The 21,089-nt window shown below is 51.1% G+C and overlaps 6 protein-coding genes across 7 annotated transcripts; 4 read left to right on the top strand and 2 right to left on the bottom strand.

Annotated features, from left to right (window-relative positions):
- The first annotated feature begins 1,081 nt into the window (after nucleotides 1-1,081).
- PV06_07102 (S-(hydroxymethyl)glutathione dehydrogenase) lies at nucleotides 1,082-3,412 on the top strand. The gene is made up of 9 exons (XM_016408290.1): nucleotides 1,082-1,188; nucleotides 1,250-1,264; nucleotides 1,331-1,445; nucleotides 1,516-1,651; nucleotides 1,727-2,291; nucleotides 2,356-2,398; nucleotides 2,459-2,599; nucleotides 2,661-2,779; nucleotides 2,863-3,412. The coding sequence occupies exons 1-8, from the start codon at nucleotides 1,165-1,167 to the stop codon at nucleotides 2,768-2,770; spliced, it is 1,149 nt and encodes a 382-aa protein (XP_016261770.1). The 5' UTR covers nucleotides 1,082-1,164; the 3' UTR covers nucleotides 2,771-2,779; nucleotides 2,863-3,412.
- A 1,081-nt stretch (nucleotides 3,413-4,493) lies between these two features.
- On the top strand, nucleotides 4,494-6,922 carry PV06_07101 (uncharacterized protein). Its single transcript, XM_016408289.1, has 2 exons — nucleotides 4,494-6,124; nucleotides 6,225-6,922. The coding sequence occupies exons 1-2, from the start codon at nucleotides 4,559-4,561 to the stop codon at nucleotides 6,564-6,566; spliced, it is 1,908 nt and encodes a 635-aa protein (XP_016261769.1). The 5' UTR covers nucleotides 4,494-4,558; the 3' UTR covers nucleotides 6,567-6,922.
- PV06_07100 (uncharacterized protein) lies at nucleotides 6,889-9,491 on the bottom strand. Its single transcript, XM_016408288.1, has one exon. It carries the CDS (start codon nucleotides 9,325-9,327, stop codon nucleotides 7,210-7,212), a length of 2,118 nt encoding a protein of 705 aa, XP_016261768.1. The 5' UTR covers nucleotides 9,328-9,491; the 3' UTR covers nucleotides 6,889-7,209.
- A 290-nt stretch (nucleotides 9,492-9,781) lies between these two features.
- PV06_07099 (uncharacterized protein) lies at nucleotides 9,782-13,687 on the top strand. Its single transcript, XM_016408287.1, has one exon. The coding sequence runs from the start codon at nucleotides 10,111-10,113 to the stop codon at nucleotides 13,414-13,416; it is 3,306 nt and encodes a 1,101-aa protein (XP_016261767.1). The 5' UTR covers nucleotides 9,782-10,110; the 3' UTR covers nucleotides 13,417-13,687.
- On the bottom strand, nucleotides 13,636-16,886 carry PV06_07098 (translation elongation factor Tu). Its single transcript, XM_016408286.1, has 4 exons — nucleotides 16,378-16,886; nucleotides 16,271-16,324; nucleotides 15,270-15,464; nucleotides 13,636-15,211 (listed from the first exon to the last, which is right to left on the bottom strand). The coding sequence occupies exons 1-4, from the start codon at nucleotides 16,625-16,627 to the stop codon at nucleotides 13,992-13,994; spliced, it is 1,719 nt and encodes a 572-aa protein (XP_016261766.1). The 5' UTR covers nucleotides 16,628-16,886; the 3' UTR covers nucleotides 13,636-13,991.
- Nucleotides 16,887-18,484: 1,598 nt separating this feature from the next.
- PV06_07097 lies at nucleotides 18,485-20,917 on the top strand. Of its 2 annotated transcripts, XM_016408285.1 has the most exons (2): nucleotides 18,485-19,621; nucleotides 19,739-20,917. In XM_016408285.1, exons 1-2 carry the CDS (start codon nucleotides 18,710-18,712, stop codon nucleotides 20,681-20,683), a joined length of 1,857 nt encoding a protein of 618 aa, XP_016261765.1. In that variant the 5' UTR covers nucleotides 18,485-18,709; the 3' UTR covers nucleotides 20,684-20,917. The 2 variants fall into 2 exon arrangements, with proteins under 2 accessions (XP_016261765.1, XP_016261764.1); XM_016408284.1 differs by having other exon boundaries at nucleotides 18,485-20,917.
- The last annotated feature ends 172 nt before the right edge of the window (nucleotides 20,918-21,089 follow it).

Here is a 21,089-nt window from a genome sequence, read left to right as displayed (position 1 = left end):
CATCAAATGATAGACTCGTTGCAACTCACCGATATCTATCAAGAAGAGCAATCGCATCAAATGAAGATTTCGTTGATATCCCGTGCAGGCGACAACTCAAACCTGCAACACGCTTTCATGAGTTGCGTTTCAGAGGATGCAATAGGAAGGATCGAAAGTGCCTCCACCGCGTACGAACCATGGGAGCTCGCAGGTCAAACTTTCCGCATGAGAAATCTCTGCTCTGATAAGGCGTCCGTTTTTGAAGAAACGGTGTTTGTAACATTCAAGGAAAAACGGCGGCATGCCACAGGCGCAGGAGCTTTGCCACACGCCTTCGCTATTGAATCTTCACCTCGAGGCTCATGGCGCAGCAACACTATCAAAATGGTATTGCGGGGATGTCACGATGGCTGCGATCAGCATTGCAATAGCATTAAACTCAATATAATTTTGGTTTTCGAAAAGACAAATTGAAGGAATGAACACAATAAATACTGTTTCACCTGCAAGTCGACTGTGGGGAGTTATCATCATGCATCTTTATGGTGCAGCGAATAGTACAAACTGCTGGCGGGGTAGATAAGGTACTCGCAATTGGCAGCCTTGCTCGTATGGTTTTTCCGCAACTGGCGAATTTCTCCGGGCCCGGGATGATTCTGGACGGGGAGGAAAGGCTACAAGACTGTGCCACGGCATATTTAGCTAAAAGAGGGAGAAAATGGTGGTGATGGTCAGAGGTAACGAGCAATCGTTGCGGTGCGAATTCTCCCGATAAGCTCGAAAGAGCTCGAGCACCAAGACAGGCGCGGGGCTGTCGAAGCTGTACAGTACAGTATGATAGTGGCTTCAACCCTCCCGGAACATGCACACTTCGGACTTTGTTCGTGACTCTGGAAAAATGATTTGCCAGGCACCGCTAGTAGAAGACCCTACGAGTATCTTGGTACTGATTGATTGATTGATTGACTTGCACCACAGAACGTTCTCCCCCACCTCAAGAGGCCCTCCCTCAATCACGAAAACGTGTCCCCGTAAACAACAACCCCACTTCGGCAACAGATTCTGAATGACATATTGCCGTCTTGCTCATTTCTTGTAATCGTTGCTTCATTTTCTCCTCTTCCTGTAAAACTTCCTAGAATCTCATCAGTCAAAAGTCCTTTACAGTCAAACAGCTCAAAAATGTCTGCCAGTACCGTTGGAAAGGTATGTGATATCGAGACGCCCACCAAGATAACCGTCATACTGACAAGAGTTTCTATATCAGACCATTACTTGCAAGGTGCGGAACCGGGAAACCCCCCCATTGTCCAGCGCGGACAAAACCATTTTGACTCTTTCTGTATAGGCTGCCGTTGCCTGGGATGCCGGCAAGGACCTTACCATCGAGGATATCGAAGTAGCACCGCCAAAGGCCCACGAGGTGCGAATCCAGATATACTATACTGGTGTCTGCCATACCGGTACGCAAAACAAACACTGGTCCTCAAAAAGGTGGAGAATGAAACAAACTGAATAAACCTTGTCACTCAGATGCATACACACTCTCGGGCAAGGACCCTGAAGGTGCCTTTCCCATCGTCCTCGGACACGAGGGTGCGGGTGTCGTCGAGTCAGTCGGCGAGGGTGTGACCAACGTCAAGCCCGGCGACACGGTCGTTGCTCTCTAGTACGTTGAAAAAAAAGACCAGAACCCCTCTCCCCCGCCTGCGGAACCGACAACCATCTGACTCTTGGGGGTTAGCACACCTGAATGCAAAGAGTGCAAGTTCTGCAAATCCGGCAAGACCAACTTGTGCGGCAAGATTCGAGCCACCCAAGGACGAGGTGTCATGCCCGACGGCACATCCAGATTCAAGTGCAAGGGCAAGGACCTCCTGCACTTTATGGGAACCTCGACCTTCTCCCAATACACCGTCGTGGCCGACATCTCGGTGGTCGCCATCACCGACAAGGCCCCCATGGACCGGACGTGCCTGTTGGGCTGCGGTATCACCACCGGTTACGGTGCTGCCGTCATCACCGCCAAGGTCGAGAAGGGATCCAACATCGCCGTCTTCGGAGCGGGCTGCGTCGGTCTCTCCGTCATCCAGGGTGCCGTTAAGAACGGTGCCGGCAAGATCATCGTCGTCGACGTCAACGACAAGAAGGAAGAATGGGCCCACAAATTCGGTGCCACCGACTTTGTCAACCCAACCAAGCTGAACGGCCAGACGATCCAAGAGAAGCTGATCGAGATGACCGACGGTGGCTGCGACTACACCTTTGACTGTACCGGTAACGTTGGTGTCATGAGAGCTGCTCTCGAGGTAGGTTCAAAGTGTTTTTTTTCATTCTTGTGGTGGCCCCATTTTCTGACCGAGATTGCGACAGGCTTGCCACAAGGGTTGGGGTGAATCGATCATCATTGGTGTCGGTAAGTGCTTCTATCACAGATCATGGTGGTCATGTCCATGTTACTGACTCTAGCTCAAAGCTCCCGCTGGTGCCGAGATTTCCACCAGACCATTCCAACTCGTCACTGGTCGTGTCTGGAGAGGTTGTGCTTTCGGCGGTGTCAAGGGCCGAACTCAACTTCCAGGTCTGGTTCAAGACTATATGGACGGCAAGCTCAAAGGTAAAACCCCCAACTAACTCGCCTTTGTTGGTGTGAACATTCAGATTCTGACCTGCCGTAGTTTCGGAATTCATCACACACAGACAGCCCCTCTCCAAGATCAACGAAGCATTCCACGACATGCATGCCGGCGACTGCATTCGCTGCGTCGTGGACATGAGGGCCGATTAGCTACGCTCGGTATGTACAAAATGGACGCCCCAAGCTTTTGTCTACATACTAGTATCTGGTTCCAGTCCGCTAACTTTTTCAATCTACAATAGGGCCCCCCTGCATCTCCGAGACTATGAAGCAAAAAAAAAGACCAGTTACTTCCACGCACACTCGGTAACAAATATTTTGACGAGGGTTTAAGGAAACTGATCAAAGGTACTTCGATGGAGGAAAAAATGGGGCGTTTCACGATTCAGGCCGCCATTGTAAACTTTGTTGTTGACGATCACAGACGGAAGGGAGGAGAATGCGCCCCCGAGGAAGATGTCCATATAGGCGGTCGTTGAGAGAGGTGAGGCGCAGAAAAAGTCACCACTGAAACATAAAAATACTCCAAACCTGACTCTTTCTTGTCCTGTACATCGGTCGATGTGGAATCGTTCGGTCGCATACCCAGTCAGCTGTCGTTTAGTCTCTCTCTCTCTCTTTTGTCCTTTTCCCCGTAATGGATTGTACTCGCTGGTGATTGATTGCTCTGACCCTGGCACATGTAACAGGCGGATTCGTGTTACATCCACCAAATGGCTCTGATGACATCCGTAGCTCCGAGGGAGGGGTTTGAGTAACTGTACTCATCGATCATACGGAGTACGATCAGGGATCTACGATGACTAACTGTAACTTGTTACTACAGAGTAGTCAGTAATGATGAATTCACAGTTTATGCCGAAGCTGACATGATGCATGATGGAAAGTTTTTATGCATGAAATCCTGACCCTGTGGGCTTATCACGTACCATCTTTACTTATTGTAGGTTTATTCACACCTCGTTTACATTACCTGTCATATCTCTCACAACTACCCGTCCTATGAGGCTAATAGTCCCAATTTCCCATCTATGAGTCTTGTCTTCGTCTCTACTTTGTCGATCGAATTGATTGAATTTATCCGGTTCTCTACGGCACAGTAGGGGATTTCTTGTGACTAACGGGTCGACCTCGACCTGTTTCTGCCGTTCTCTTATCTGACTACCAGTACTACTTCCCCCCCCCGGTAAAGTGGTCTCGGTCTCGGGAGCTTCCGACCCCAAGGAAGAAAGGGACCAAACACAATCTCTAGATACCTACCTAGATATGTAAACGGTCCGTTCACGTTGCAACGTGTCCATGGGCTCACCAGTCTAGTTAGTTACCAAAGGTTGTTGATTGCCTAGTGAGCTTCGGGAGAAGGAGTCTTATTATCCCCAGCCCGTTCAACGCTTTCGTGGTGGCCCGCGCGTGCCCACGCCCACGGGTCTGTCAGCGTTCCTTCTTTTTCTTTGGACCCTTGCTGGCTGCTGGGGAAAAAGTTGCTTCTGTCCTGTTCTGCCCAGCCTTTATTGCTGAAAGGAAGTATTATCTCTCTCTTTTGTACTCGTCGAGTTCACAGTGTTTTGTGACAGAGCTTCGTCAACTTCACATGTCAAGGTCTGGGTAATTTTTGTTTCCTAAGACACTCGGTTGTGGTGTCCCACTGTCCAGGTACCAGTCAAGGCCGGGTACAGGTCAAATCTGGGAGATTCTGCAGCAAACGGTCCTTTGCCTTGTTCTGACTTGACCGCGGAAGGTATACAACAAAAATGGCTTCTAAATTCCCGAGCAATTATCTTTTTGCTCGGGGTTGACTTGGGAGTAGAGGGGTTGGAAGTTAGTGCACCATCAAACCAAGTACTTTGGTCAACCAAAGGTACCTGCAGTAGGACTTGCCAGTACTGGCATTCCAACTGTTCAGTGGTTCCCTAGCATAAAAGTGAGGGAAAAAGGGCCATGGAAGGGTACAAAGAAGTCACTTCGGCGATCGAAGGTCGTCTTTTCGTTTCCACCAAAAAACATCACGAGGCCAGTAAGAACAATGATGTCTACTTCCAATCGAGACCTCAGGCAATTCCTACAGTCGACTCGTGGCTGTCACCTTTCACCAGCAGGATCGTCCTCCCTAGCAACAAGAGCAAATCGATCGACGTCGAGGATGGAGAGCAGCAGCAGCCGCCGTCGCAAAGCCTCTCTAGCCGGGTCAGACACCACCATCACCACCTTGGTAGATCATCGTCGCGCGCTTCTGGTGCCGCCGTCAAAAGTCGTCTACCAAAGATCAAAGACCAGGGAGCCGCTGACCAGTTGGTTATGACGCGCGCCCCTGCCGCCACCGCCGCCGGGTTCACATTGTCTCTTGAGCTCGCTGAGCCAATCTTGTACCTGGAAGGATTCGACTATCCGCACAATTCCGAACACCGTTCCGCCGTCCTCAGAGGAGTGATGAACCTGACCGTCCTGAAACCGACGACCCTGAACGCTTTGAAGTTGAATTTTCGGGGAGAAACAGAAACCATCTGGCCTGAATCATGGCGCGTTCGGAAACTGCACAAGGTATTTCGAGAGGAGGTGGTGCAACAGACGTGGAATTTCTTACAGACGGATGATGCAGGAGTAATGGGAGGAGCCGACGACATCAACAACAACATGACGACCACTTCCGCATATCGCAGTCACGCGAGACAAACCAACACGCAGCGAAGGTTCGAACCTGGGCAATACACTTTTCCATTCGAAAGACCCCTTGAAAGTTGGCTTCCCGAGACGATAGACCTACCGTTGGGAAAGGTGTCTTATACACTGACTGCTCTTGCTACGGCCACCACCGAGACAGAAGGAGGAGGTGTTGGTGGAGGACACTACTCTTCGAGCGCGAATACGGCGACCCTGACACAACTCGTCACACTCGTACGCATCCCTTGCGTGTGTTCTTTGGAACTCTCGGAACCCTATGAGGTTCGAGGGCTCTTGCACGGCCTACACTACAATTTCGCCCTGGCTGCCAAATCTTGTCGAGTAGGGGGCCAATTACCCCTGACCATCAACATCTCATCCCCCAATGATCGATCGTGGCAGAGCATCAATATTTCTCTCGTCGAGGACGTGCAGTATCAGACGCGCAACGGACTGGCGTACCGAGAACAGTCACGCACAAAGGCCTTGTTGTACACGAACCGAGCGAAGCGAGACCCCCTTCACCAGCGCGCCTTTAGACGCATCAGTGCCGCGGGAGAAAAAATGGCCCCTTCTTACGCCAGTAGTGTGGTGATTGAAAAGGAGAAGGATGCTGATGATGTGTTGTGGTGTCGTCGTCTGTCGTCGTCTCCTCAACATCTTGAGTTTGTTAACAACAACAACAACAACAACAATGACGGTCGTGGTGGTGCTGGTGATATTGATGGTGGTTCCGACGGAGATTATCAATATTTACATGAAAAGACGACCTTGAAGATACCTTCATGTTCAAAGATTGAGGCAGATACGGCTTACAAATGTTTGTATGTTCGACACTATCTTTTGGTAAGTTTCAATTCCGAGAAGCGAGCAAATGGAACGGGGTGTGTTTTGGGTGTATGCGAGTGTGCGAGTGCTAACCTTTTTACCTTTTTGGTGTTGACAGATAACGATAGCAGCACACGTTCAAGTCAACGAACACGATCGGAAACAATTTCAAATTCGTATTCGAATGCCAATTCAAATCTTGACTTGTAAATTGTGTGACGGTAATGCCACCTTGCCAGAGTATTCGGAAAGTCCACCTGGGACCATGACACCACCTCCACCTCCACCATCGGTTGTCGGGGGCAGTGACGGTGGTGGCCAAGAAGGGGAAACGACGACAACAACCACCACCACCACCACCACCATGATGATGCAGCCACCATCGTCACCTCCACCGCCTGTAGATTTGTGTCGATGTGTCAGTGCTTCGAGGTCGTCTCGACAGTCACAGGACGGTTGACGTGGGTCGAGGTAGTCGACTGCGATGACTCGGCGCGTGAACATGTCAATCAATCAATCAGTCATGGTGTACCCTGGCAAGCCCGACGATATATATACGACTTTGAAAATATAGACAGGCATCCGAATAAAACAAACATCACGTCATTACTCGACCTTGTCAATTGAGATGGATGGAATGGATATGGAAACGTCAACGCACCGAGATTTTGAATAGCCAGTCTGTCTCAGAACTAGTAAAGAGCCAGAGTAAGAGTCAATATAAAAAGTGAAAAAACGGTATCTGATAGTTGAACTCGTTCCTCGTTCCTTGGGAAAATTGCAGGACAAGTCTTTTTAATGTCGAATACATTTCGGGGTGTAATCAATAAAATGCGGACTGTGCTAATTGCCAACTATGGGATATAAGGATGAAAATCTCATTCGAGTACTGGCTGGCTCTGGGTTTGGACGCTACCTATTTTTACTCCTGGGACGTTTTCCCTCCGCCTTGAAAAAGAAAGCCGCAACAAGACAACCGCCGGCCTTCCCCATTGCTAGCAATCTGGACCGAGACCACCCGGTACGTACATACAGGTCGGAAGGGATGCAAGTGGACCCCCCAAAACTACTCCTCGACCCACGTTCTACCCGTGCAAAGCTTCTCAAAGCTCAATCAAACTCTCCTCCACCGCGACGGGTTTAGGTTGGTGTTGAGGTAAGGATTGTTGTGGGTAGCCAGGAGTATGTTGCGGTACCGAAGGGAATTGATCTTGACTGTAGCCAGTTTGATATGCCGGGTACGACTGTGGGTTGGATTGCTGTGTTGGAGGAGGGTATTGTTGTTGTTGTTGTTGTTGTTGTTGTTGTTGTGGTTGTGGCGGCGGAAGCTGTTGATATGTCTGGGTAGGTGGGGGAAGAGGTTGGGATTGGGTTTGAGGTGTTGATGGTACTGCCTGTTGCTGTTGTTGGTAGGCTGGCAGAGCTTGAGAGGCGTACTGTGGTTGAGGAGTAGGAGCATCTGCCCCCTGAGAATAAGGGGTAGGTGTATGCTGAGGATCGGGAGGTGGCAACTGAGGGTACGCGGATGGAGGAGGAGCTTGTGAAGGCTGAGAGGAGTATTGTTGTTGGTGATACATTTGCGGAGACGGTGGTTGATTGAGCTGTCCACCTTGCTGCTGCTGCTGCAGCACCGAATTTTGATATGAATACGATGAGACTGAGGCGTCCTGCTTTGCGCTCGAATATGAATACGAGCGTTGTGGTTCGGGCATTGGTGGTTGTGAAGGTGCTCCATAAGGTTCAGCGGATGGTGCATTGCTAAAGTAATAGTTCTCCGCCCCCCCTGGCGCAGTGCTCATAGATGGCGGAGGACCTGAAGCGATTGATGGGTACATTCCAGAAGCTTGAGGTATGCCTGGTGAGGCCATGCCGTAACCTGGATATCCCGGATTCCGCTGGTTATAGGTATTGTTCAGTCGATCCTCGAGCATTCTATCGTAGTAGCGAACAACAGTCGACAGTTTGGCATGAAGATCAAGCAAAGCATCATTCTTCGACATTGTCTCGCCCAACGTTCTGGCCAGTTTGGGTCGAAGCTTGCCGATGCTTTCATACAATTCTTGAATCTGTGGTTCTCGTAGTATTGTGCCCGGTGGTTGATGTTGTAGACGGTCGACAAGCGTGGAGAATAGGTTGATGTTCTCCGCTTCCACGATTGATAGCTCATAGTCATTCTTCGGCATGATGAATGGTTGTGTAGAAGTTGCACCATCGGCTGCAGATTTCTTAATCGAGGCCGCATGCTTCTTGGCCTGTTCTTCGGCCTCCTTCAGAGACAAGGCTATGGCAGCCTTCAGATCAGGGTCGTCCTCTTCCTCGGCTGCTGCCGCACCGTTCGTCTTTGGAGGCTCCTTCTTTCGTTCCTGTGACTGCGGCACGTAGCCTGAGCTTGATATTCCCTTGGCCTCCTCCAGACTCATTTCCAAAGCTCTTTTCAGATCCTCATCAAAGCTGCTAGCCTCTACCCTGGCACTTCGTGGTTGCATGGCGCTAGGTTTGGGTGCGAAAGACACTCGGCGATCGGAGCCACCGGACTTCCTGGTCAGTTTGTCGTAGCATCCGTCGTCGACGCGCACAGGCTGCATGATGCCCAGGTGTGGTAAAGGAATCGACTTGGAGGAACACTGCTGATCGAAGACATTGCCGCAATTCCTGCAATGGTGCTTGCGATTCGTAAAGGTGAAAGCTGTACGACATCGCATGCAGACATCACTGTCGGCCCATTCGGGAGGGGCGCTGCTGTCCACCATAGTACTTGCAATCTCAACCTTTGGTGGAAATGCGAATCCTTCTCTTTGGAGGGTCTTGTAGACTTCGTTGATATACGAGAGATCGTATCGAGCTTGGGTGGCAATGGCCCAAGTCTGTATCAGTTCGAGGATCTTGCCTTTGACGTCGTCGTTTACAGCTGCAGGTCCGTAGGCTTTGAGCAACGAGACAAGATTGTCCATAAACTCGCGGGATGCGATTTCCGTCAGGAAGTGAGATCCTCCATTCTTCACGCACGTGTCTGTGAGTTTCAAGGCTGAAAGCTGAACATTGGGATTCCTGTTGCCTATCCGTCGCTTCAACGATCGCATAGCCTCTTTAGGCTGCACTGTTTTGGATCGGATCAAATCGGAGATTTCGAGACTTGTAGCGATGTCTTCGAGACTACTTGAAGTAGCTTTTTCAATTTGCTCGTCGAGGGCAGACGTGCCAGAGGAGAACCATCCAGCCATGGTTGTAGGTGGGTGGCCACGGGCCGTTAGGGAGGATAGGACAGAATGGGGCAATTTATGAGGAACGTTGCAGTGAGAGAGTAGCCAGAATGATGGTGAAAAGGACAAGAAGGCCTTGTAGAAGTGCTCTGATCGTCGAATGCAAAGAATGGAGTGTGAAGAAGTTGAATGTAGTTTGCACTGTCCAGCCTACCATGAGCACCTGAAGGTTGCTGCGATGACATCTGAAACTGCGGGTGTGGGCTCTCCGCGGAACCCTAATCGTCTGGCACCTAATTGATTAGGCGTGATAGGCTTACAAAGAGCCGCTTAGCAGCCTAAAGGAGCCACGTACGGAGGTGCTTACAATGGGCGGCAAACTCCAGTGACGCGCTGCGGGCGACCCAGACTCGGCCTGTTCTTACTGCTTCGTTCGTACCCGTCGTTGCCGTCATACTGTGATATTCTGGGGTGGCGCATGCTTCAGCACAACTCACTCACCCATAGGCATAGTAGTCGGTTTGCTCAGCACATGGAACCTGGTCGACCTCTTCTATGTATTCCTACTCACACTACCTGACTGAATATCGCATTCCTCCCATCCATACCCTGTCTATCCTCTTGCTTGCTTCATAGCAGCACGTCCTTGACTGTCTAGTCCTCTTTGACACTCATTGTGTAGCGCTACGACCGCCATCCTCCGATCGTCTCCAGTTGAGACCACAAAGCGACGTTGCTTTGCTGGGCTTTATCTTCAGAACCAGTCGCGCAATGATACTGCGGTGATACACTCACACCAGCGCCATGGCGGCGTATGCGTCTCCCTCATCGTTTGGGAGTCAGGCCACTGCACCGTCTGCGGACTCAATATCCACCCGGTCGAGTTGGTCGGACACCAGGAATACAACACCTGGTTCTGCCTCTGAAAGAGTCTTCGCACACATTAAAGATATCATTCACGACGCGACAACTGGTATCGAACCCGATGGTTCGCTCGCCCACTACCTGAGTGAGGTTGAAACCTGTATTGCGACAGCAAAGAGTTCGGTCGACTTTCGGCGGCCTGACGTTGCGTACAAGAACTACCTTCGCGCATACGAGATTGCCGTCGAACGTATACCAACCCACAAGGATTATGGAATCTGGGATAATAACTCCTCTTGGAGTTCGAAATACAAGGCAGGTTTACGAAGGATCAACGAACTATCGAATCAAATGGCACAAGTGAGAGGTGTCATTGAAGAGAACAACCGACGCCATGGTACACAGCAGCGGTCGGTTTCGAGGAAGCCGGTCTACTCTACGGGCTTTGGGGTGCCTTCGACGGCCTCTTCTGCCTCCTCTGGCAGGACAAACGGCTCCGAGGTGTGGCAAACAGACTCTCGCCCGTCAGCTGAACTTCCAGATGCATTGCGCATCAATCGGGCACGGCCATCAAGCAAACCGCCGAAGCCAGAAAGTCTTCAAGGACGACCGCTGAGCGAACAACCTAATGACTTGAGCCAGCGCTTTGCTCGTTTGAGAGGGCCAGGAAGCTCTAAGGAGGTTGGTCCTATTCTGACCATGCCGAACCCGAGTGATTTTCAATCAGCTGCCGGCAACGCTCCTCGACCGCAGTCTTATGCACCTTACGCAACTTCGAAAGTTAACGGTGCTTCCAGTCATCGATTGAACGGACCTCGTGATATGCCAGGACCTGGTAACGGACCCTCGCTTCCTCCCAAAGTGCCACTGACCACCAACATGGTCATGCCGAAGCCCCCGAGCCCGACGTATAGCCCAATAACGACAACTTCTATTGCTTCTCATGCTAACAGTAGCCGTTTGCCAACTGAAAGTGGCCGTCCTCCACATGAGAGGAAACAAACTTACTACAATCAATCGCAAAATTCATCTACGAATTCTCTGCACATACAGAGAACCCGCGACGAGATCCTGTCTCCCTACAGGCCGACCACTCCGAATGGGATCAATTCAGCTATCGTCGCAAAGAGTAGTTCTAGCGAAATTCCTCACAGACCCTCGATAGATGCACAAACTCTGCTCGAGTATATGAAGAAATATAATGTTCTCGTCGTTGATATCCGAGAAAGGGTGCTTTTTGATGACGGACATATCATGTCGAGCTCGATCATATGCATCGAGCCCATCTCTCTCAAAGAAGGTGTTTCAGCAGAGGAACTCGAGGATCGGCTTGTTCTCGCTCCGGACGTGGAACAAACCCATTTCTCTAGAAGAAATGAATTCGATATCGTCGTCTATTATGATCAAGATACAAGCGATATCTCATACTTGAAAGGGCCACCATCAATGACAAGAGCTCCTGCGCTGCGAGCACTCTACGACACACTTTATGAGTTTAATGACACGAAGCCACTGAAGGACGGACGTCCACCAGCTTTATTAGCAGGTGGTCTTGATGCATGGGTCGATTTTGTGGGAGCTCAATCATTAGCACGTTCTAAAACTGCCGCCATGCTCGGCACAATTCAACGAAGACGAGCCGTTGGTCCTGGCCGACCCATTGCTCGACAACGTCTGGTGTCGGCCAATTCCCGCTACGAAGTGCGTAATAGGCGTCTTCGTGACCACAAATTCCTTGATGAGAGTGAACAAGAAGCGTGGCGGCAGCAAGCCCTACAGGAGGAGGTCATGCCAGCCGAGAAAACAAGAGCCGCGAGTGACGATGAAGATGCCACCGTTGACGAAGAACTGCCACCTCCGTCTCCGTTTGTGCCTGACTACGAGACATTCCTCCGTCGTTTCCCGTCAATACGGCAGCAGGAGTCAATGATAATGCCAGCACGGCGACCGTTAGCGTCGCATCCAGCTCCGTACCTTCCTCATGCCGTTGCGCCTGTACCTCAAGTGCCGACAAGGCCACCTCCAGCCATACCACGACCAAGTTACTCGGGGCAAGCCGACATCAATGCTCCCCAGCCTGCGCTTGCGAGAGTCACTTCTGCAAGCCGGCCTCCTCTCTACTCGTCAGCAACCTCTATCAGAGCCAAGCGTCTGCCAAAGACTGGACTGACCAATTTCGGCGTCACTTGCTATATGAATTCGACTCTACAGTGCTTGTCTGCTACCATTCCATTATCGGCCTTTTTCAACGACAGGATGTATGAAGCGTATGTCCAGCGGAACTGGAAAGGCAGTAACGGTATAATGCCCAAACTCTACGCGAATTTGGTCCAAGCTGTATGGCAAGGAGATAACGAAGTCATCAAGCCGTCCACGTTCAGAAACTTCTGTGGTCGGATGAACCGTGAATGGGTAATCGATCGACAACAAGATGCCAAAGAATTCTTCGACTTTATAGTCGACTGCCTCCACGAAGACCTGAATGTAAATTGGGAGCGCACACCACTCCGTCCACTGACTACGGCTGAAGAGATGCAACGTGAACGTATGGAAATTGCACGTGCCAGTCCGATTGAGTGGAAGCGGTATGAGCACCGGGACCACAGCTTTTTGTCGTCACTATTTGCTGGTCAGCACGCCTCCCGCCTCAGATGCTTGACGTGCAAACGAACCTCAACCACATACGAAGCATTCTACAGTATCAGCATCGAGATTCCTCGCTCCGGTACAGGGCATATATACGACTGCATGAACAGCTACTGTAGAGAAGAGAAGTTATCAGAGCTTTGGCGCTGTCCATATTGCAAATGTGAACGAGAAGCGACCAAGCAGATAATCCTCACCCGCCTTCCGCAATTCCTTGTCATTCACTTCAAGCGCTTTGCAGCGAGTAAGCATGAAAAGGCCAAGAAAATTCACACGCCCATCGAATTCCCGCTCCATGGACTAAGTATGGATGACTTTGTCATTCCGCGTCCGCCGAGTGTTCCGGATGCAGAAGGACAGATTGACATGGCGACCACCCCGCCGTACAGTTATGATGCATATGGCGTGCTGCGGCATCTCGGAAATAGCGGCGACGGCGGTCACTATATCAGCATTGTCAAAGATCAAGGTCGGGGCTGTTGGCGTAAATTTGATGATGAGCGGCACGTTGACCTGGACCCAAACAAGCTCTCTGCCCGGGATCGTTTGCAGAATTCGGAGGCTTATATTGTGTTTTATCAGCGGGCACAAGCGAGATAGGGTCTCGATGATAGCCTGGATTGGGACATTGACGGACTTGACACCTATGACGACTACCTTCCCGTCGATGATGAATCGCCTCTGTGCGGTGATGACCAAACGCGGCCAACAAGGTCACTTGGCTAGACCTACCTAGGTATGCATTGTCTTTTGCGATCCTATTACCATGATGAGCGAATAATGGGATTTGGGTATTTGCGCTTTGAGCCTGTCTGTATCTCTCATAGCAATTCATAGGACATCGTGAATATCAAGCCACGTCGAAGTTTCGTTTACGTTCTGATCTGCAATGATTGTAAGGAAGTACTTCTGAGAATACTTGCGATTGTATATAATCGTGCAAATCTCTCCTTGTCTCTCTATCCAACATATTCATGACTTGGGTGGCTTGAAACGAAGTGCGTTTCTTCGTTCCAAGAGTAAAAATACCTACTCTCGTCTGCTAAATGCGAATGCTAATGGTAGACGGCTTGCTCGATGGTTATTTTGTTTTCTCCTCGATCGAGCGAGTGAGTGGTCAACGACGTGTGATGACTGGTAACTGAAAAAGAAAGAAAGGAGACAAAAGAAAATCATCATTCGATCAATCCAGCAGCCACAGTGTCTCCGTTCGACCTCAGGACGACCCTCGAGGGGGCTTCCAACGGCACGGCGTCGTCGAGCCGCACGAGCACCCTCGCGACGGTGCCGGGCTGGACGATCTTGGGCCTCTTCTTGACCACGGCGCCCGAGGCCTTGTCCAGGGTGGCGACGAGTTGGGAGATGCGGCCGGGGACGTGGAGCCGCCCCTTGTGCACGTCGACGGCCATGGGCGTGAGGTGGTCGAAGGCCAGGACCTTCGCCGTGAACTCTCGGACGTTGCGGATCGGCGAGGACGACGCGCTGCACAGCACGTCGCCCGTCTTGAGGTGGACCGGGTCGATGTCGGTGAGGTTGAGGACGACGTTCTGGCCCGCGACGGCCCAGTCTCGAGGCTCGCCGTCGTCGTCGACCTGCAGACTGCGGACCTGGGCCTTTTCGCCGCTGGGCATCACCAAGACCTGCTCGCCGGTCTGCACCGTGCCGGATTCCAGGCGACCCGAGACGGACAAGGGGTTCTGCACGCCGCCCCGAAAGACATCGCCGATGGTCATCCTCAGCGGCTTGTCTAGCGCGTGCGTCGCCGGTTCCGACTTGTCGAGCTCCTCGACCAGCGTCGGGCCCTGGTGGTACCACGACGATCGAGGGTCGGAGGAGCGGCGGAGGATGTTGCCCCCCTCGAGGCCCGAGCAGGGGACGAAGGAAATGTTTTTGGGTTGGAACCCCGTGCTGGTCAGGAACCCGGACATTTGTTGCCGGATCTCCTCGAACCGAGCCTGCGACCAGTCGGCCACGTCCATCTTGTTGACGGCCACGATGATGCGCTGGACGCCTATCGACCGGACGAGGAGGGCATGTTCTTTGGTCTGGCCTCGCAAGCCGGATTCGAAGTTGCCCGTCGACGCGTCGATGACGAGCACCGCAAAGTCCGCCTGGCTGGCGCCGGCGATCATGTTGGGCACGAAGTCGCGGTGCCCGGGGGCGTCGAGGATGGTGAAGCTGGTCTTTTCCGTCTCGAACTTGTTGGTGGCGATGTCGATGGTGACGCCGCGTGCCCTCTCCTCGGTGCCCTGGTCGAGGACCCAGGCGAAGGCGAACGATCCTTTGCCGATGGTCTCGGCTTCTTTGCGGTACTTGTCCATCGTCCGCTGGTCGACGGCTTTCAGGTCGAACAAGAGTCGTCCCATGAGCGTGCTCTTGCCGGCGTCAACGTGGCCTACACGGGGATGGAGTCAGATACACCCAGACACTCCAGAGGGGAGGGCGATACTCACCGATGACGACAAAGTTGGCGGCATTTTTCCGTTTGATCTTTTTGAACTCGGATATGACATCGATGTTTTTGCTCTTGACTTTGGGTGTTTCTTGTAATGAGAGTGATTGAACACCGCTGGCTATAGATGTCTTGGGTTTGGGTGTTTCTTTGACTTTGGGTTTGGGTGTCGTTGTAGTTGTAGTTGTAGTTGATGCTGTTGCTCAAGACGCGACCTTGTCAGCTTGTGCACCGTTGAGAGATGATAACAGCAATGTCAACTCCGACCTTTTGCATTTTGAGCCCTCGATATGACATCGTCTGGACTCGGCTCTGCAAAGGCGGCAAACCGAGAAGGATCAGGGGAAGGAAAAACAAGATTGTGCGGGACTTGTGGACGTGTATCGAAATCGTGGCTGGTCATGATGCTGGCGAAAGCCGATGGTTTTGCGCGGACCGCCGGTTGCGCCACAATCAAAACCTCAGGCTCCCTTTCTTGCTCTGTCAATGTTTCCAGGGTAGAGGCTTTGTCAGCATCTTGCATCTGCAGATCATCTGTCATGGTTTGATCTTCGCAGGGTTCTTTTGTGCGAATGGTCGAGGGCATTTGTTGATTCGATTGGCTATTGATGTGAAGACTCTGGAGACGTGCCGCATAGTCATTTTCCGAAGATGGTGCAGGTGTATTGTTGGAAGAAGAGCGCTCGTTTTCCTTTTGTCTGCGTTTGGCAGCCAGAGCAGCTAGCTTTGAAGGTTTCCCGCTTCCAGATGAGCCGCCCAAGAGTCCACCACGAGGGTACACCGGCTCGATGAGGATTACAGCCTTGCGGCACTCGGGAACGCGAAGCCAAGGACAATCCTTGAAGAACTCTGCGGCAGAGAAAGGTTCCGAGCACACAGTAGGGCTTGTAAGCTCTTGTTGGCCATCAGCACCGAACCCGCAGCTCAAGCATTCATGGCCATCACGATCCGAATCAAGTCTCGCACGTAGAGTAGTCGAATCAACGGAAAAGATAGGCTTACTCTTGTTCTCAGTGGCTGTCTTCTTTGATGGAGTGGCTGCAGATTTGTGTTTGCCTTTATCGCAAGTTAGCAGAAGTTATGCCACTGAATGCTTCGAAGATTCTTACTGGTGAGGTAGGCTACGGATTTGTTGATGTCGTAGTAGTAATTCCAAAGAGCATCCTGAATCTCGCTGTCCGCCAGTTTGAAGGCTGACCCAAGACTTTCGCGGACCTTGATCGTGCCCAGCCGCATTTGCTCCTTGTCTTCTGGTGAAAGTTCATTGTCGCCGCCCTCGTCGTAGTTTTCGTCGTATTCGTCGTAATCGTCATAATCGTCATCGTCGAGAGCCAGGCTCTTGACTCGTCGGTTGCTCATGCTGAATGGACAGCAGTGTACAAAGAGAAGATTGTGGACTCCTCGACCAGCGCCAGGATCCTGTTTCTAGCCCAAGATCTGACCGGGCTGAACAAGGATGGACCTTCGTCGTCGATGCGGAGGGGCACAGTGATGTGGCGGTGATGATTTGGCTGGCGTAATGTGAGCAACTCTCAGATGTCACTTCATCCCTGAAGGTACAATCAGAGTGTAAGATTCGAGACTGAAAGAAAACTCAGAGACGAATCGAATAAATTTTATCGTTGGTATTTATCGTTGGTCGAACCTCGAGATCATGATAGTTTGGAGGTACTCATACTCGGCAAAGTTACCATGTGTAGTTCACATACAGTTTCTAGTACCGTAGAACCTCCGACCTACAAAAATACAGCACGTGATCATCAGGCTGGCGAAAAGGGCTGCACTCACTCCCTAAGGCTCTGTATTTTGGTTCAACCATAAATTCTGACGATAGGGAGAAAGACTCGGTAGGGATGAGACAATACAGAACTCTGGTAAACTAGAGTTAACAATATGAAAGCACAATGTTTGGGATTGATTGAAGAATGTCGATTGGGGGATCGAATTCCATGTGCCCCTAGAATGGACCATTGGAGCCATATGATCTGGCTAAACATCGATAAGAACACTCCTACACTACTTGGTACCGCGGAATGGCACAGCTACCGAAGCTTACCGCCACACCGGCCTTGTCATTGCAATAATCATCAAATGCCATCCATCACCAATTCGTTATGGCTCTTTCTGAAGGGATCCAGGACAGTAAAGGTTGCATACTAAACACACCGGTCTCCCTCGAGAAGTATACTGTTCAGGGAAACATCGAAACGATTACTGCGGAGTTGTTCATCGATCCATCACAAGTCAGACCACGCGGCATGAAAACTCGCTGGCAAGATCGCACTGAATCCGGAGGAGGCCGTACGGGCAAGTTGAAAGAACCTTTTCACTTTCTTTCCTGGATGCTTCATCTTACCCCAGGAATAGCTTTTGAGGCGTTGGCGAGCATGATCGTAGAATTTATAACTAATTGGTACAAGGGAACTATATCTCGATTTGTCAAAACGGGGTTTGAGGGAGGTCATCTTACATGCTGTTCTTCCCCTTCTTGACCTCGTAGAGATCATACGTCGCAGTATCGAGACTGGCCATAGGGATCGACTTGCAGGCCAAATCAAGGACGTAATACGTCATGGCAGATTGTTGTGGAACCAGCTGACGGAGGAAGAAATCGCCATCAATATCTACCTCAAAGAAGGCGAGATATTGATAGACAGTATCTGCTGGGTTGAACCGAGGGTTAATGTGACAGCTGAAAACAACCCGCCTTGGGCCCTAGATGAAACGCATGTATGCAAGCACACACTGAAGATTGGTCGAACCTGCAGCTTCACGACTTGCGGTATGTAAGGAATGTACGCTGTCATTGGTGTAGAAAACGTTGGTGTATTCTCTGCATGTACAAGGGTAGTTTGCAGATGAACAGAGAAAGCGTGTAGCAGAAAGCAAAGTACTTGTACCTGTAGTATTGTTGTCGCTATGCAGCTGCTTTCTTTGGTTCGCGTTGTGAAAAGTAAGCACAAATTTCCACACTGGGAACCGCACAGAGAAAGAGGGTCGCAGGAAGTCACACATGGCGATGAATGAAAATCCGTCGCAAGGCAACATCAGTAAAGGCACAAAGATAGAATTGAATATGTAGTGGGTAGAGATTTGTAGTTCTTTGACGTTGGTAGAGATAGTCAGTTGTCTACAAATGGAATAGCCTCATTCCTGGTGGGTATGTATGAAGCAGCTGCGGAGAATGACGCTGATTCTGCACATTATTGGATTCGCCCTCATCACTAACCGCCGTTCCAAGCGAGACAACGACTATCAGACAATCGGATCGTCGACATCCTCAAGACTGCATCCTTCCGCGGCAACTATACCTCAATTCGACGCGTTATGTGATTCCGTGGTCCATACCAGCCTTTTTGCCAGCATGTATTGCTCAGCGAAGTTATTATCGCGAGCATAGTTTCGACAATATCCTCCTGAACCCCAGTCGTGTATATACCCATGTCGACGTCTATTATGCACGCACCCCTCGGTGGCCAGGGTGCGTCGCCCTCGAACAGATCAACTCTGACCCAGCAGCTCGAGCAGATTGAGGGAGACATCACACCCCGGTCAGCGAGAACGTCCTACAAAGGCTCACCCAAGCCGCGTTCCTTCTCCGACGCGGCAAAACCAATTCTCTCACCTTCACCCGCTTTCCGAGAACCTCACCGACGAGTTTCCAAGGATGACTCGGTCATCATTGCTGGTCCCTCCACACCTTCAAAGTCTTCGATGCAGCCCCGGGGGCTGAGCCTGCACATGCCTGCAAAAGATGGATCCGGTGACAGTCCTGGCCCAAATATACCTCGCGTACCTCTGTCGCCAAAGCTAGATTCCTCCCAGATATATGGTTCGCCATCGTCCATGCTTCCCAGGAGATCTAGAGGGTTGGATTACACAAGAGCATGCACAAGTCTACATCAGACCACCCTGGCCGAATCATCACCCGACGCTTCTCCGAATGTCGGCCGGGGAATTCAAATCCCTCCAAGGAGAAGTTTGGCAAGCAACGTGCTGGATTCACCCAGCAATCAGAACGGCTTGTGGTCGTTGACACATGAGAGGACAAACTTGTCCAGTTCTGTCAGTAGTATTAATATGTTTGGGTCGGATTCAGAGTCGGACAGTGACTCCAACTCAGACGATATGGCCATCGATCGCGATATCGATGATGCCATCCTCAATACTCCTGCAGCGTCAAGATTAAATGCGGGGGCCATGCTGGGAGTGGTGAATAGCCCGGGGCTAGAGTGGATGAACAATCCTCAACCATCTCCGGCACAAGCAAGTCTGATGAATTTCCAGCCATATTTGATGAGCTTTAGGAGGGCGCGCACCCGAAAGGGTAAAAGTCAACACAGTTCAAGCAGTGTAAGCATGAACAGCTCCAAGCAATCACCAGGACCACTATCGCCAAGTGTGTTGAAGAGCGTGGAGAATTCAGGCGGCAGTTACTTTGGCATGGGGCTGACCAAACAGCAAATCCAGTCTCGTCGTGAAAGTCTAAGTTTGGGCACCAACGACCTTCATTTATCTGACAGCGAAGACAATAGTTCCAGCAAGCCCAACAAAAACAGCGGCGGCCAGTCGCAGTCAGATATGGACGGACTTGATGGCCCAAGAGGTGTCATCAGGCGCGCAGTTACTCGAAGAAGCAATCTGCTCCCCAAACCCAAAGGCTTCGCCCGCATCCGCGCGCAGCTCTTGGAAGAGTCTGAACCGACCAAAACAGAACTCCGGCGCGAGGCAGAAGTCATCCGTCAAGTGCATGAAAATGACCCGACAGTGTCAGCGGTCACCTCGCCAACCATTCCCACCAGCAATACGTTCGCGGCTGAACCGGTGCAGGACTCTATCGAAGACATGGCGATGGAGCCCACGCCTTCTCTTGCGCCAGATAGCTTCAGTCGACAAGCGGAGCGAAATTCAGGAGGGGTACACTTCTGGAACGGGTTCGAAGGCAATGGGCGGTTTAGGACACCACCTCCAGGCCTGACACCTCGTGAAAGCTCGTCCGCAGTCAGTGACGAGGCTATGGACACACCAGGCTCTGTTTTTGCAGACAACCTGGCACTCAAACATTTCAATCGCTCGAGATCAAGATCGATTACCCCGCTTGCTGCCAACCCACCTACAGCTGGTGAAGTGGCACGCCGCGTGAACAACAAACGCCGTCGTGAAGAAGACTTTGACCCGTCGTACACCAAACGCCGCGCCGTATCGCCTGGTATGAGTGTTCAAAGCAGTCCTGTCCTTCCGCAGAGTCCCGTGTTTTCGAACGACAAGGCCTGGTCAAAGTTGCCCGCGAAGACCAATGGACATGGGGCCGGAGATCGCAGCAACAGCGCAGGAAGTATTAATGGTGCCAAAAAAGTCGGTTTGCAGGGAATGACTGAGACAAATGAGGGTATGATGAGTATGAGTATTGATTAAACTACATCGCCTCCCTAGGTTTGTATGTTTGATTGTCGTCGGTTTGTTTGTTTGGTTCTTGTGCTGGTACGGTTAGTAAGCGCGGCGTTCGGGCATACTGCAGGCAGGGGTCGCTTTCTGTCACAATCCTCAGAGCATATGCGATTGTTCTACGAAGCCAGTGACTATGTCGAGGCTACGATATGTATCTACGTAGGTAATGACTTCAATTTGATGCTACTATTTTTGAGATGCTATTATGAGATGAATAGGAAAGCAGGTCTCTGAACGCCGAGACAAGCTACCTCGCACCGGTGCTGGCTCGAGAACTCGGGACGCGAGGAGCATGAGCATCCTGTAGATATGAATACTCGGAAGGCATGTAACAGGAAATAGTTGGAGGCGTCGTAGGGATCATAATTTGCGA

This window comes from Exophiala oligosperma (genome assembly GCF_000835515.1).
Source record: "Exophiala oligosperma strain CBS 72588 unplaced genomic scaffold supercont1.6, whole genome shotgun sequence".
NCBI classification, from domain to species: Eukaryota; Fungi; Ascomycota; class Eurotiomycetes; order Chaetothyriales; family Herpotrichiellaceae; genus Exophiala; species Exophiala oligosperma.
The sequence above is the reverse complement of the archived record's forward strand: the minus strand, read 5'-3'. Positions and strand labels throughout refer to the sequence as shown.